The sequence below is a fragment of the Misgurnus anguillicaudatus genome, chromosome 4 (genome assembly GCF_027580225.2).
Source record: "Misgurnus anguillicaudatus chromosome 4, ASM2758022v2, whole genome shotgun sequence".
Taxonomy (NCBI): Eukaryota; Metazoa; Chordata; class Actinopteri; order Cypriniformes; family Cobitidae; genus Misgurnus; species Misgurnus anguillicaudatus.
The window spans coordinates 20,120,899-20,138,362 of NC_073340.2; the positions used below are offsets into that span (position 1 = coordinate 20,120,899).

The 17,464-nt window shown below is 38.2% G+C and overlaps 1 protein-coding gene across 2 annotated transcripts in view; it reads right to left on the minus strand.

Annotated features, from left to right (window-relative positions):
- The window catches only part of mpp7a (MAGUK p55 scaffold protein 7a), a 144,907-nt gene that overhangs the window by 21,067 nt on the left and 106,376 nt on the right, over nucleotides 1–17,464 (minus strand). Inside the window, exons 12-13 of one of the 2 annotated variants that reach the window (XM_073866919.1) lie at nucleotides 6,691–6,861; nucleotides 194–275 (exon numbers count right to left, since the gene is read on the minus strand). In XM_073866919.1, coding sequence (XP_073723020.1) covers nucleotides 194–275; nucleotides 6,691–6,861 — 253 coding nt within the window. The remainder of the gene's footprint in view (nucleotides 1–193; nucleotides 276–6,690; nucleotides 6,862–17,464) is intronic. The other variant, XM_073866920.1, reaches the window with a different exon arrangement.

Consider the following 17,464-nt stretch of genomic DNA (forward strand, 5'->3'; position numbering starts at 1 on the left):
ACATAAGAGTGAGTAAATGGTGACAGACATTTTTGGGTGAGTTAATCTCTTTAAATAAAACAGAAGTTATACCAAACCAAATACTATGGAAGTCAATGGTGTTTGGTTACAAACATTACTCAAAATGTATCATTTTTGGATTAACTATCCCTTTAAATATTTATACAATCACAATACCGAAGTGCATGACTTATGTGGAATGGTGACACTAAAATGCTGCGGGTCGGATATCAACAGCTTCCTTTTGAGCTCATTCAAACCGACACCAGTAGGACCTAGAAAGACAGACAGAAAGAGATACAGACACAGATTATACCAGCATCACTTATGCTGTCATCATGAGTCTCTGCAGGAACATTAGGTAAGATCTGGCACTAGGAGAAAGGCCAAACACACACAAACAAACATCATGAGACAGAAAGTAGTAATAATCGGAACACGCACAAGTGTTGTTGTGACAAAAGCTTTCAAAGTCAAATGCCTGATAGGCTCTTCTTTCCTGCCAACATCTCTCATCATTGCTCTGGCTGCCCCGCATAGCCTTAAAAGGCTTTATTCCTAACAGACATCTGTTTTCCTCATCATCGTGTCCTCGAAGAAGCAACAAATGGAGAGAAATAGCAGGTGATAGAGAAGAGATCAGGATTTAATGAGAAATGTCGAGTCCTCCATTGCATACACAGCTCTGAAATCGTCCTAAAGTCACAAAGTCTGACCTTGGCATCACACGAGCCACATGTGCAGCAAAAACGAGGATCAGAGATTTGATTCCCTTGGGCAATTCCACATGTCAAGGCCCCCGTTAAAGATAGGCCAAGATTCACACTGTATAATCCGGAGAGTCAAGCGTGGTTTTTCTATTAGCCTGTAATGATTGCTTTGAGACATGCACAAATCAAAATCTATATGTTAGAGAACAGAAAACAGATGGTTTTCCAACTCGCAGGAAGAGTATTTTTCATTCGGTGCATCGTATGCTTTCCATCGAAAAGCGCACATCTCTTCATGAAGCACATGACGCAGCAGAACGTGTCCTTATTGCACTTGGAAAAGAGTGAGGGAGAAACGTTGATTTATTAGCGTGAGGAAACAGGTGTTTATTTCACATTTTGGGGTCATTGACAATATGGACTCCTGTTTGAAAGCCATGTTTAGTGCACATTAATGTGTTTATGTTGTAGACTTGAATAAAATCCTACAAGAAGAATAAAACAAACAATAAAACATGTTTTCCATTAGCCATATTTTATAAACACACCTGCATGTTACTGAAAGGCTCTCACACAGTTCTTTATTTTTTGTGGATGTTACTCTTCAAACCCCAGCAGGCCTTGTCTAGGGGAAGACGGATGGCCCGTAGTCTCTTGGCTATTCTATTCACTCGTCAAGCGTACTAAATGAGTTTAAAGCCCTCAATCACTTTTCTCTGCAGAGGCCTATGCTATCTCTGATGTATGGCTTGCTTCTTGCATCCCAAAAGCCATGGACGGCATTGAAACCTGGGCTCCGAGTACAAGTGCGCAGCAGCTTGCCAACTCCCTACAGTGTAAAATGGTCTTTAAATGCGATGTGGCCACACCGGTACAAGGTTAAATGACTTGTCTCTATGTATTTTTTCCCTGGTTAGAGAAGCCATCATTTACTCACCCTCGTGTTGTTTTAGTCTGTTTGACTTTTTTCTGTGGAGCATATGTGAGGATAATGTTGGGGACAGAGATCCTTAGTGCCCATTTACTTTCACTAAGATCCAGTGAAAGTGAATATTGAACAAAGTTGTCACTTTTATTGATTCATTTCTTAAAAGCGGGGTGCATGATCTTTGAAAGCCAATGTTGATATATGAAATCACCTAAACAAACACAACTCTACCCCAATAGAATCTGGACCTTCTTACGTATGATAGACCCACCCCACATATTTGCAACCCAGACAATGATGTCAGTTAGTAGACATGCTTCTTACTGCTGATTGGCTACAAGTGTGTTTTGGTACTCGGTCCGACTACCTTTTCCAAAGTGTTTTTCAAAAATCATGCACCCCGCCTTTAACGCCATTATAGCATCTACACTGTAAAAAATACCATGTTACACTTACATTTTTAAGTTTAATCATTGGTAAAACCTACATTTTTTCGATGTAAAGTTTTAACTTAAAAGTTGTGTGTGTAAATTCTAGTGGTGAGACTGCGAATTGCAACCAACACCCCTCATTTATAAAACGCATATGGTAGCTGCCACAGGACAAACATGTCATCGTCTGAGACGACGTAGGGATGAAACACGCTCTGTAGCCAAACTACTGCCCATGTAAGGGGACCTGCGGTGTATGGAGATAAAAACGGTTCATTCTAAGATAATAAAAACAATACAGTTCATTTTGTAAAGTCTTTTTACACCACAGATAATATAGTTATGCATATTATACTGCATTTCTGTCAAGTATGTACACAAATGTACACAATGAACCTTTAAAGTATTTTTCATTTAAACAAATAAGTTGAAAAAACAAAAACTTTTAGGTGTTACCAATTTAAGTAATTTTTTAAGTTAATCTAACTTTTCACTTTTTAGTGACGAGTTGCTACACTGTGTTAACACTTAACATTTTTTATATTTTTCGGACATACAATTTTCCTTCAATTTCACTTAGGTGAAATTTTTATTTTTGTTACCAATGTGTACCAGTGTTCACTTTTACAAGTGAAAAGTTGGATCAACTTTAAAAAAAATTACTGCAATTGTTAAAGGAAAAGAATGTAGGATTGTGGCCAAAACTGGTATTGCAATCACAAAACTTGTGGCTAAAACTGGTACTGCAATCACACAACTGGTGGCCAATACACAAAATGACAACATAAATATCAGTTGAGGGCTGCAACTGTACTTAAATGACAATTTTTTTTAAATGACAATTTAAATGGACAATATCCTGGCCAGACCACTGTTGTGACTAATATAAGTATTTGAAATGAAAATTATTTCTTAATGTCTAGTGACATATCAGGGCTATTTTATGATTAATTGATATACATTTCTAACATACTGTTCCTTTAACACTTTTCTTTTTCTAACTTTAATTTTACTTAAATTTCACTTCAATTTCACTTAGGTGACAAATAAATTTTTTGTTACGAATGTGTACCAGTGATCACTTTTTACCGTGTATAAATTATAAAAAAGAAAGTTAAATTAGCTGAAGTTATTTCAACTTTATTTTTATAACTTACGGCAACTCACTAGACAAGAAAGTTAAAATTAATTGTACAATCAAGTTGATTAAACTTAAAAAATTAAGTGAAAACCGATTAACCTACACACAAGTTAATCTATTCACAAATTGGGAAAGAACAATTTGGCATCTTCAATTCAATTAACCTGCATGCCTTTGAACTGTGGGAGGAAACCCACAATTGCTTTGTTGAATTCATTGACAAACTATTTATTGACCCTAAACAATAGCTTACAATAGCCCCAATAAATAACACATTTGTGTAAGTGTTTTTCAATGCATGGATATGAGCGTGCATGTGTGCCTTTATGGGAGCAGGTTGCAATGGTTGTAAAAGTGTCAGTAGTCATTAGGGCCCTCATTAGGGAAGAAGTCTAATTTTTAAAGGCTTAATAACTTCCAGGCTAAGCATGAGGCAGATCACATGCAATTAACCTTCAGGAGCTGCTGGTTGGTCTAAACGTGTGGGGCCGCAATCCAGCCGTGGTCCAGCCTGCTATCGACACTTTAAAGGCTAATTCACAATGATCCTACAAACGCCAACACATGGTCAGTATGAAACCCGTGTTGGTAGTTGTTGGATCAAAGTAAACGAGACTTTAGAATGTTGAGTTTTGTTGAAGTTGGTTGTTGTTGATTCAGTGTGAATTGGCCTTAAGACACAACACAACCACTCTTACATCCTCCTATTGTTATGAATACTGTTCAAGTCTGTCAGATAAAAAAAAAAGTTTACAGGTGTGATACGTTTACAATAAAAAATTTACTTGGCAATGGTTTGGAGCCCTCACAGAGACTGGGCATGCTACTTGTACTGGTTTCTGCCAACTGCATAAATGTGTGTACATAAAATTATACACAAAACAACACTAAGCCTGAATTGTTTATTCATAATAGCCCAGACAGAGATTCTTGGAAAGCCTAACAAAACTGCAATATAAAGGAACTATTGAATCTGATGCGACCTCTAAACCGACGGCTCATTTAGATCATCGAATTTTGATGGCTCTTCACCATTATTCTAAACTACCACCATTCAGATAAATCAACTCGAATCTCTTCGATCTAAACTCAAAAGCTCAAAAAACAGATCATTTGCTATGTTAAATAATCAGGTTTCAGTTCAAACACTACGGGCGAGCTCGCAAACCTCTGCATATGTAAAATGTGCTGACTTTGGCCGGTCGATTAATACGTATCCAAACAGATAAGATCATGAATTGTCTGGAAAGCCATTTGAAACTGCAAACCGTAGGTCATTGATGTTGGAGAAAGCAGAGGGGAATAAAACGATTTTGGTCGATGACCCTGTTGTCTGCAGTCGGGGTGAACACCTACTGGGACAGGAAACTTTTAAAGTGATGTGGAGTGTGCTTTAAGATAAATCCCTTTCATTTAAAAGGATTACTGCATTACATTGCAAAACAACAGAATAAAAGCACAGTAAGAGAATAGAAAATAGGACCAACTTTCAAGACTTTGTAATCAAAAAACAGCTGGTAAATATAATGAAACATGTCTGAAAAACATTGCAGGCCCTCAAGGAATAAAATAAGAGTTTAGAAAGAAAACAGAGCAACTCTTTCAGCATCCTTGTTTTTGTCAGGTTTGATAGCATCCATGATGCTGTCCTCCACCTTACGAGGAAAACAAAAAAATATTTGTGTTCGTTTAACCGCACGAGGTCGTGCCAAATTACCAGCAGAGCATCCTGGAAGCAAAAAAGCCTGATTAATTAAACAGACTACCTCATACACCGCTTACATAGACACACACGTGTATGCAAACACACACTCCATTAATTACATGCATCAACAAACCTGTGATAAAATCCATATGCTATGTTGCATTCACTAAACATGAGGCCTGGTCTGTTGCAGTGAAACTTGACCCTGTGCTACTTTTCACAGATTTGTAACCGAAATATTTTTTATACACCTGGTCAACATTACTTGTCAATATAGAAATGTCCTTTATGAGCTACGTTATAGTGGAAAGAAGTATTGGAGGTGGCAAGTCCAACTCATTGTATAGGAGCTCATTTAACACCTTCTGGATGAAGGAACTTGAACCTTAAACCCTCAAGCTGATTAAATCATTTTTATTTACACCTTTATGAAACACTTAATTTATTGTTCTGGCCTCTACATCTGTTGTCACAAAACAAAACCACAGAATCTAAGAATCAATATTTGACGCAAGGTTATTTTCACTTCGTAATAATGAGGTTTCATTGGAGTTTCACCCTCACTATTCCCTTGTAAGCAAGTGTTAACAATTCTCTGTTGTATAATACTGAAAAGAAATAAAATGTTCCAGTAGAACACCAGGCCTGGGAATGAAGTGCCACAAAACAAAGATGAATTAATCCTCAGGTCCTGTCAGCTCCAGGGGTCTTCAGAGGGCCAAGCTGAATCAGAGTCCCACAGCAGAACTGAATTTATGGATTGCAGTCGAGTGCCGCGGTGGGTATTACGCAGTTTGTGTGGAGCCTTAAAATAGTGTGTTGATTTGTGCAGTTTTCCCAAAAGTAGAAAATGCATAATAAAAATACCAATCGCAGATGGTGAGCTGAGCAAAGCAAACATGGCTGCATACAGGATGTCACAGAAATGTTATCTGTCTTCATAAAAAACCTTATTTACATTTCTGGTCCTATAAAAATATTGGTAACACTTTACCAATAAGGTTGTATTAGTAAACATTAGTAAATGCAATAATTAACATGAACAATATCGTTTCAACATTTATTAATTCTTGTTAATATTAGTTAATGTCAACACAGTTATTCATGTTAGTTCATGGTGAATTCCTTTATGTTTAATTTTAAAAATGTATTTGTAATTGGTAAATGCTGTAGAAGTATTGTTTATTCACAGTTCATGTTAGGTAATGCAATAACTAATTGTTAAAGGGGTCATATTATAAGATTTTTTTTAAAGATTTAAAATAAATCGTTGGTGTCCCCAGAGTGTGTATGTGAAGTTTTAGCTCAAAAAACCCACAGATAATTTATTATAAGATGTTCAAATTACCACTTTGTAGGCCTGAGTTTTTGGGTGTGTCCTTTAAAATGCAAATGAGCTGAAATGCAAACACTGATCACAATAATGGTGGTTTGTTGAAATTGAAACTTAATTGTGCCGTCAATTATTTTTTTCTCTGCACTAAATGGCAGGGCTGTGGGTGGATAGTGCAGATTAAGGGGCGGTATTATTGTAATTGGCCTTGCTACCTACATCACAAAACACGTACTTCACAAGACGCGTACGACCCATGCTTGCAGAGAATGGTTTACCAAAACAAAATTACTGGGTTGTTCTTTATCACATTTTCTGGGTTGATAGAAGCACTGGTGACCCAATTGTAGCACTAAAACATGAAAAAGTCAGATTTTCATGCTATGACTGCTTTAACAAATACAACCTTATTGTAAAGTCTTTCACATACATATACACTTACCGACTAAAGCGACAAGTCTGTGCCTCTCTCCTTGTTTTCTGCGGTAAGACGTGACCTCTTCATACGTGGGCACGTCAGCTGTGTCGTACTGCTCACTTTTTTTGCTTTCGTACATGGATTTATTTGTCTTCTTATCTCTTCTGCTGAGACGAAAACTCCTTCGTAGACCCGCTGGAGACAAATAAGACAACAAAAAGACATGTCTTACATTATTGTATGTTTCAAACTAGGCGTGAGATTTTAACAAAGTTAACCGGATGGTGAAAACTTCGTAGTATTACCAGCCTGATCTCACAGGAAATCTTACATATTTTACGAGTTTGCTAATTCGTATGAAATCATATGGGGCCCTATTTTAACGATCTAAGCGCATTGTCTAAAGCGCACAGCGCAACGTCTAAATGGGCGTGTCCGAATCCACTTTTGCTAATTTAACGACGGGAAAAATGGTTTGTGCGCCGAGCGCATGGTCGAAAAGGGTTGGTCCTATTGTAATGGGAGTATTTTGGGCGTAACGTGCAGTAAACCAATGAGAGTCACAGCTCTCATCCCCTTTAAAAGCAAGTTGCGCTGGCGCTATGTCTAATCCCTATTTAGATGACGGACTTTGTAAACTGAAAAACTAAGCGGAGGAAGAAGATCCCCAGTTTAAGATTAATGTTAAATAATTGTGTTGTTTTTCACTTGTATTGAAATTGTTATTTTTTTCATTAAAACCTTTAAAACCCGTTTTCTTTTAATCACGGAAGTAAAAAAGCAGGCTTGTAATTGCTTTAAATGTATGGCTATCCAATATCATCAAAAAATAATTTACAAGTATGTAAGATAAGGTTTGTACTCTAAAAATACTTTATTGTAACAAACAGGAGATAAAGAATTTACAAACGGCTCTCCTCACGTTTCAGCACTTTGGACAGCGTTTTTTTAGCAAAGAGTTTGTTTTAAGCATTACTTAAAAATGTTTCTCATCTCACCATATCCACAGGTACAGAGTCATCATATACAATAAATCCGTGAGGTAGCATTAAAAAAAACATTTAAAAACAGATTCATTTGTTTAAAGCAAAGCATTTATTTACTTACCAGGCTACAGGTGAAGCAGCTCTTTGCGCCTTCTAACGTCTCATTTATGTCCAAGAGACTCAATAATAATCTTTTTCATTCAATCCTTTAATCTTTCATATTTAAAAGCATTTTGTGCTGCTGGGCATTCATGTACTTTGTGATAAGCAAACCCGCGTTGTCCTCCCGTTTATAGGCGCATATTAATAATGCGCTCTTTAAATAACATAAAACATATTGCGCCATTGACTTTAGACTTTAGACCAGGTTTTTTGTTGGTCAATGGCGTAGTCTATTTTAGTTGCCTCAAAATAGCAACGCGCCAACAATGCGCCTGAACATTTGCATTTGCTATTTAAACAACGCAGCGCTAAACGTGAAAATTAGGGTGGAAACTAGCGAAAGACACTTGCGTCGCGCATTGCGCTGCATTGCGCTGCATTGCGCCGGGTGTAAGATAGAGCCCATAAAGTTAATTGTGCAAAATCGTATGATTCTCATGATAAAAACAACAACGAAATCGAACCCCTAACCCCAAAGTCACAGGGGTTAAGGCAAAACTTACAAATGTGGTCGTCTGAATTAATACAAATTAGCCAACTCATAAAATATGTACAAATTCTTGTGAGATAGCACTGGTAATACACAATAAATCTAACCCGACTTGTCAGAGCCGATGGTGTAGTGGGCAGCGCTCCGACATGTGGTGCTTTCGCACTTTCGGCGATTTCTGGCTTTTGGTCATTTGCCGATCCCATACCTCTCTCCTCCCTGTACTTCCCTCCCTGTTCCCTGTGTAGATACGGTTGTGATGCGCCAGCGTGACCCCACGCAATACGTTATGACGTCAAGAGGTCACAGAGGACGAACGCGAAACTCCGCCCCAGTGTTTACAAGTGCGTTGAAAGAGGACCGTTCCTACGTTGTTGTATGTCAACTGATACTAATTAATGTCTTTGTGTCAGTTTATTGTTTACAATGGTCCGCAAATGTGCGTTTTATATATGTAACACGTGACCTCCCTACGTCACTGCGCATTTACGTTAGGTCGCGCTAGACCGGACCAAGACGAAAGGTTTTAAAAGAGCATATTTTTTATTTTTCTTGTCAAAAATGACAATTGTTTCGCTAGATAAGACCCTTATGCCTCGCTTGGGATCGTTTATAGTCCTTTGAAACTCCGTTGAAAAAAACTGTTAAGTGTTGAGTTAAGTATTAAATGTTGGGCTCTATTAAAGTCCATTAAATTGAGAAAAATCCTGCAATGTTTTCCTGAAAAAACATAATTTCTTCCGGACTGAACAAAGAAAGACATCAACAGTTTGGATGACATGGTGGTGAGTAAATTATCTGGATTTTTCTTTTAAGAAAATGGAATATTCCTTTAACATGACTTTCTCAAGATAATAACTAAGCAGGCACAAAATCTTTACCCAAAGAACTTGGCAGAAAGCTCTGTAGATTTCACAGAACTAAATACCCATCATTTACAAAGTTCTTACATTTTATTTATCAGTTTATGGTAAGCGTATACTACTATTTGGCCATATTTATATGCTTTCAGCATGATTTCCCTTATTCCCAGCTCAGAAAATGCAGAAAAAGTCCACAGATGGACCTGCTCATGGTTGTCTGGACCTGCTCGTATGACATTTTCCTGTGAAGTCATTGTATGAAGAAACCAGTGGTTGTCTCATATTCATTCAGGTAAGAAACAACAAGGCATGGGGACATGGCATGAGTAGGGCTTTTTCGGGACACTGTACAGGGTCAGACCACAGGTGGCTTTTCATGCCCTATAGGTTGTAAGGAACGTCACCACATAATTTCCTGTCTGATTGCTCTGGACAGCACCAGTCTGTCTTTAATGACCCCAGACTGTATCAAAAGTAAAAACGCACCCCTCATTTAAACAGTACGGTTTTATATTCATGACAGATGCCATTTAGACTAGCAAAGCCCCAAACCGAGGACACCTAATACCCCATCTCTGCACAAGGCATTTGCTTCTAAACGGCTTCTTTCGAAGCTGTGATTAATGAACGCGAGGATATGATGCAAGATGCCCAAGTAAGATTACAGCAGTAAGAAAATTATAGACCGAGAACAAAAAAAAACAATACATAAAAACCCTGATCCAGTCCCCCTTTAATACTTTCCACAGCACATAGAGACCACTGAATACAGATGTGCGGCCGTGAAGAGATCCTGCATTCCTTACAGTTTGTTCTTTTCCACACAGTCACTTAATAAGGGCTGGTAGGGACCTACGTTGGGTTAAAAATAAAACACACCGTAAGTCAAATGCCTGCTGTACCACAACACAACTTCTTGGTGGTTCCACTGTGAGTATTTGGTTTTATTTAGGACAGGGCATAATTCCACTTGGAGTCACCTTTGGTCTCTGGTGCCCGTGCTACTTGAAGGATTGCCATCATCCCTAACCGGACCTACAGTAAAACATCATGCATCATTGTTAAATGGTATGCATTCCTATGTGGTTATTTGACAAATACCGACATTATCAGGGGGACGTTTGATGAAGGAAAGGGTTATGCACCAGCTGCAAAGGTGAAAGACCTCATTCCCCTTCGGGAGGATGTGACGGTGACCTTTTGAGCTTAAACACAAAGTGGCTTGTTCTACTTAATTTTCATATCTTCCAGTTTTAACAGGCCATTGGCATTGGGAACCTCCATTTTTTTAGCGTGGAGCAGGTGCACAAGCTTTCGTAACCCTGGCCAGTCAACGCAAATTGCTGTTCTCCGGCTGGAGAGGCTTCGTAATCGGGAGCCTTCAAAATCACTTAAAGCTAGAGAGACAGCTCCATCCAAATAGCCGAAATATTGCCTTCCAGCTCAATGAGGATAAATAAATCAAGGCTCAGATAGCGAGCGGTGCCACCCCCCTTCTAGAACCCCGCTCTCCGTAACTGATTGAGCTAGAATTAGAAGAAAAGCATGGAAATTAATCCATTCCAGTCGGAGCAGAAATGTTTCTGCATGTTGGATCTGGTTATTGTCAGAGAATTTAAATTCTCTATTTTTCCAAGAAAAATGTGACTTTGCATCACAAAATCTACATGTGGGGTAATGGAAGGCTCAATCATAGCTTGTGTATATTAGAAATGCTTGGCGTGCTTGTTTAAAAGACAAAGGTAGAAGATCCAGCTGCCAAGAACAGCCATAAAACACCTTTAATTTTCCTTTGTTTAAGGACAAATACATGGTCTAAGATGGACACGTGCCCGCTTCACCCCCTAATGTGGCGTGAATAGCTAACAACTGGTGCTCAAAAGCTACGCAACCCACCATCACCAATTCGCAGTTCACAAATCAAACCTGTTCTTCCACTGAGACAGGGAAGAAAAACAATAAAAAGGCCCAAATTTAGTGTAAACACAGAAAGACACGCGCTGCTGCAGCACACACAATCGCCTGAGACCTGCTGTGGCTCCCGAATGCCCATTTTCCACAGCAATAATATCTTACAGCCGTGGAAGATATTTAGTGTATGTGTGAGGAGAAGATTCAAAAACATGAAAGACTTTGATGGGTAATAACCTCGAACCACATTAATTTCCGAGTAACTCTACACCGTATGTACACGGAAGGATTCATGCATGTTCACTTAAAAAAACCTGATAACTTAATTTATTACTGTACCTTGATACCAAGGGAACACAGATACTGATTAAATAAAATGTATAGACTTTGGAGTAAAGTGCCAAATGCATAAATGTAAATGTAGGTAACTATACAGACCAGTATATAACAAAAAAATAACAGTCTGTATATGCATCAAAAGATAAGGCAACAAAAGTGGGGGAATCATAACACTCTGTGAAGTTACTCTGTAATGTTAATGTCTTTCTTTGTTCAGTCGAGAAAAAAATATGTTTTTTGAGGAAAACATTCCAGTATTTTTCTCATTATAATGGACTTTAATGGACCCCAACATTTAACAGTTTTAATGTAATTTAAAATTGCAGTTTCAATGCAGCTTCAAAGGACTCAACGATCCCAAACGAGGCATAAGGGTCTTATCTAGCAACACAATTGTCCTTTTTGGCAAGAAAAATAAAAAATATGCAATTTTAAACCACAACTTCTCGTCTATCTCCGGTCCTGTGACGCGCCAGTGCGTCCTCACGTAATTGCGTAATGACGTGGAAAGGTCACGTGTTACATATATGAAACGCATATTTGCGGACCATTTTAAACAATAAACTGACACAAAGACATGAATTGGTATCATTTGACATACAACAACGTCAGAACGGTCCTCTTTCTCCACAGTTGTAAACACTGGGGCGTAGTTTCACATATGTCCTCCGTGACCTCTTGACGTGATGACGTATTGCGTGAGGTCGCGCTAGCGTGTCACCGGACCGGAGATAGACGAGAAGTTGTGGGTTAAAAGTGCATATTTTTATTTTTCTTGTCAAAAATGACAATCGTTTCGCTAAATATGATCCTTATGCCTCGTTTGATCATTTAGGGCCCTTTGAAACTGCAATTTTAAACTGCATTAAAACTAAATCCTGGAATGTTTTCCTCAAAAAAAACATAATATTTTTTCAACTGCACAAAGAAAAACATCAACATTTTGGATGACATGGTGGTGAGTAAATTTTCTGGATTTTTTTTAAGAAAATGGACTAATCCTTCAAAGCCCAGCTGTCTTTTTACCCAAATTACTCAAGCTACCCAAATATCTCCTGGGGATTAATAAAGCATTATCTTATCTTGATAAAAATGTTGCATAAATCAACTTTTACTTTCTTAGGTACACTTTTAGAGAAAAAAAAGGTACAAGAATGTACAAAAGTTGTCACTGGGGCGGTACCTTTTTTCAAAAATGAAAATTTTGTACCTAAAAGGTGCTTATCGATACAAGATATACATTGGTAGCTTATGGCGCTTTTCCATTGCACAGTACCCCATGGTTTGGGTCAGCTTACTTTTGGGGGCTTTTCAACTGGGTGCAGTACATAGTACCCAATACTTTTTTTAGTACAACCTTGGTTGGGGTTCCAAGCGAGCAGAGCTGATACCAAACGTGACGCGAAAAGTAGATCACTGATTGGTCTGAGAGAATCGTCACTACCAGCGTCATTACTATAATGTAAAAGATTAGCTTTACCTTCGTGCTAGCTTGCGCTGTCTCAATTAAACCTGTTGTCATCTGTAAGTTCCCAAACTCCCTTTTAGCGATGAAAAACATCCACAGATTAAGAATCAGGAACAACATAACAGTTTTTTCCAGACTTGCAGTTTGTGGCGGCACATTTGTGACGCCCACGTCCGCATATATGCTTAAATGCGGCTTTGGACTGACGCAAATATAATGAAATGCCTATAATCCCTGACCTAAACCGTGGGGTACTATGCAATGAAAAAGTGCCATTAGAGGTTCATACTGTACTGGTACCTCAAATCCATAACAATCATATGTGTATCAAATTGATACATATTAATGACCTTTATAAAAGGTACCGTCCCAGTGACAACTTTTGTACCTTTTTTCTGAGTGCACCAATGTTTGGATTACAACCTACGAATAACTTTTTAATCAATATTATGGTCTCCACAATCCTTTCCCAATGCGTTGACATGTATGGTGTTGAGTGGAAAGGTGAATACACCTGATACAAAGTTTGTTTTAATTTATAGTTTATGCATTAAGTAGTTTTAAAGCTTCGAAATTTCAGTTTAAAGTTCTCTCTCGTAAACTCAGCCTACACCTTCCGAAAAAAGCTTTCAAAGAAGGTTGAAAGCATGCGATTGATCCATTCAGATGGACAGGCATACAGCCTTCAGTCACTCTCAACCCTTTTTACAATCATCTGCAGAAGGGTTTAGCAGTATTGTACAGGCCCCTGGGGTGGCGTACAGGAGACCCCCAACATCAAACAGGTTTCCGGAGCAACTTCTAGGCTATCGCGCGTTCGAGACCTTTCAAATCCCATCTCATGTGCACGCTAACTATACCGCATTCTATATCACAGCATTTCTCGTACACTCTGCGAAAAAAGGTACACAAAGGTACCTAAAAAGGTACCTTTTCAAAAAGTACACTTTTGTACCTAAAAGATACATATTGGCACTTCTAACGTACTTTGTGGTACCGTAGAGGTACAGTACTGTGCAAAAGTCTCAGGCCACCATGTCACAATTAGATTTGTTGTTTTTGCAATGGTATAGTGATCATATATAATTTTTTTTCAGTCTCTTTAACAGAATACATCCAGAAAATATAGTATTAAAAACTGTGTAAAATGTAAACTGATGTGTCAAATTTTAAGGGTAAACTCCCCTTCCACTTGAGCAATAGCAGGAAACTGCAGGATCTCTTAAATCTAAATAAAATTAAATTCTAATTTCTAATTTTAAAGAAATTAGTCTTTTTACTTAATTCTGCTTAAAAATGCTCAAGATGTGTTTAGTGCCAAGAGAGGTTACACTAAACACCGACGATGCCTAAAGACGACATTTAGTCCTGAAATTTTTTTTTTTTTTTTGTACGTATTTTCTGTTTGTATCTTAATAAAATAGATTAAAAAATAAATATGGATTGACATTAAAACTTCTAAAACAACAAGTCTGGTGGTGGTGGCCTGAGACTTTTGCACAGTAATGTACATACTGATACCTCAAAGGTAAAATTGTACATATTAAGACCATTTTAAAAGGTACCATCCCAGTGACAAAAAGGTACAACTTTTGGTATTTTTCTTAGAGTGAAAAGGTGAAACAGGTCAGTCTGTAAACAACTCCACTTGTCTCATTACGTTCCCCACAGGCAGCAGATATTTACTGGCTGACCTCCTTAATGTGTACAGGAGGAATCTAAGGTAAAAATATGGATAATTATCACAGGCAATAGCAAAAAGTATTTGGTAGTGCTATTTAAAATATGTATTGGGCACTGCTTTGAGTCATGCTGAATTCATTATGAATCGCTGTCTAGGGAGAACACACTGAAGCAGTGGATTCCATTGTGCTGCATAAGTGGAAAGTCGTGTTCAGCCCAAGTGTTACAGGCTTATGTTGAATACAGACTCTTGCCCAGAGGAAAATAGATTTGAATCAAGAATTGATATTAGTTTTAACTCGTCTTATACTTCAGTTATAAAAATCAAAGCCGCATTGAATTCATTTTTGTGTAGTTTGTATAAATTAAAAACATAATATGAAATTTAATGTAAGATTCACATGTAATCAAGTTTGAGGTTTACGATGACAAATGTGATGAATGAATATGTTTATAAATACTAAACATAAATACTGTTGTTAGTTCATTTAAATGTGATTTAATTTATTAAAAGAAGTTTTAATACAAGACAGAGTTATAGTGTATTAGTTGGCACAGGAATATTACACCAGGGTGGAGTCCTAACTGAGGGTACTGGTTACAATTTGTGGTTACGTTTGTTAAGATGGGTTCATTTAAACGGTTTACATTTACTTTTCTGTTTTGCTTTCCATCACAATTTATGCAAACAAATTGATTTTAAATAATAAAAGCTGAGCAGCCCACAGAGTTTGCATACGTCTGTTGCAGTTTCTCATCATTAACGGTACATTCACATGGGACAGAAGTGTAAACGCTTGACGGAATGCTTGTCTGAAGCGTGGCCAACAGCCAATCACAATGGACGCTACACATGCTCCGGTCTTCCATAAACGTAATTGGCTTTATTTGCATAAGGCGATCTGATTGGCTGACACACGTGTGCCACTTGAAAAGTTGAGAAATGTTTAACTTCTGCCATGAGCAACGGCAGTGACACGGCGTCGACGGATCCACAATTCAGTTCGGCAACGCTTGACGTCACCCATTAAAAGTAAATTGAAAGCGTTGATCGCTGTACTCTCCTAAAAAAAAACAGGACAGGGACAATACCCAATACATAGATGAGACGTGTGCACATTTGTCCCTAAAGTACTTAGAAAGCTTATTGTAGCATCTATAGGCTTACCCAGTAGTTCCCAAAACTTTTATTTCATGACCCACTTAAAAACAGGGTTCCCACACCTTAGTAAACTTCAAATTCAAGGACCTTTCAAGGGCTTTCCAGGTCCAATACCCTCAAATTCAAGGACAAATGTGGGGACACATTTCAAGTAAGAGCAAGGTTACATCGTGTTACCTTTTAAGATCCATTGTTACAGTTTCCTTTCGAGGGACCTCGCGCTGCGTCACTGCGGTGACACTTTGGGGACGCCTCCAGGGATAAGTGCGTCTGAATGTGTATATCAAATTCAACCAATTGTAAGGCTTAACAACAAAGGCAGGGTGATGCGGGAGCCAGGAAGTATATCGCTATCTGAAATATTGCCAAAGACGGCGTTACAGGGACGAAGGGTCCGAAGTTTGGCATGGGAGACGCAGCGCCTCGTTCCCTTCTCAGGGAACAATAGTTACATACGTAACCAGAGACGTTTTCATGTGTCAAACACAACTATGCAAAAAAACATTTTGGTATGAATCAACATTCGCATACAGAAGATATAAGCATTTAAAGCGAACAGTTTAGCATGTGTGCTTAAAATCTAGAATTTTTATATTCTCCTACACTACACAGGGAATAATATGGATTTTTTCCCCAGAAAACTTCTTGATAAAATAGATTCAAGCACTTTCAATGACCTGTATCTACGTATGTATATTTTCAAAAACTTCCCAGGGCCTTGAATTTTTCCTCCAGATTCACAAACTTTCAAGTATTTCAAGGACCAGTGGAAACTCTGTAAATAGGTATAATCTATCCTGGGACCCACCAAACCTTTTTTTAAATGGAAATATGAGAAAACACGTTTTTCTCTTTTAGTTTTTATTTCACTTATCACTTAATTAATGAAATATACGTTTAATTATAATATTAAAATACCTTATGGTATCATATCAGAATCAAAGTCATTACTTGTCATTAAACTGTTTGTATCATTCATCACAGCTAAGCGACTTTGCGTCACCCACCTTATCCCACTGTGCACAGTATGAAAACCCCTGGGCTAACCCAACCTCTAAAAGTAAACTTTGTGCATTTTTACAAAAAAAATGCACTTACATTATTAATCGATTTTCCAATTGAGGAAGTCTCGGAGTCCCTGAATGGGAGGTTTTGTGAAATTTAGCTCACTTTTGGGGAAACATTGTCCCCATACTATACCTAAATACACACACTCACAGACAAACAGAGTGGGCCGCCAGGTCAAGCCGGTGCAGTCATCAATAGCAGGTTTAGTAAGAAACATCTGAACTACGAATCCAAGAGGCTGGTTGGAGGACAAAGTGCTCCTGTTTGTCTCATCAATCACCTGGTCCTTCCATCACATAGATGGTAAAACGCCCACTTACACATAGACAAAAACATCATTAACAGATGCATGCAATACACTTGCCGAACTGTTGTCTGGCCAGTACTGACCACTGCAGGACACAGAGACAGCTCCAATCATGCAATGCCCCGTAAAATGGCTTATAATCAGTCAAAAGATGCACATCTGCTCCGGCTTTCAATATCCGTGGCTAATTCCAATCTAGCCTATCATACAGTAAACACAAAATCACAGACGTACTGTTATGCCAAATGGCCCCCTTGAAATTAAGATCTTTATAGGGAAGTATCCACCTGAGCAGGGGTCAGTGCAAGGAAAAGCGTGGTAATTGAAAGCCATGCGCAGCTACATGCCTCAGGGCTCCT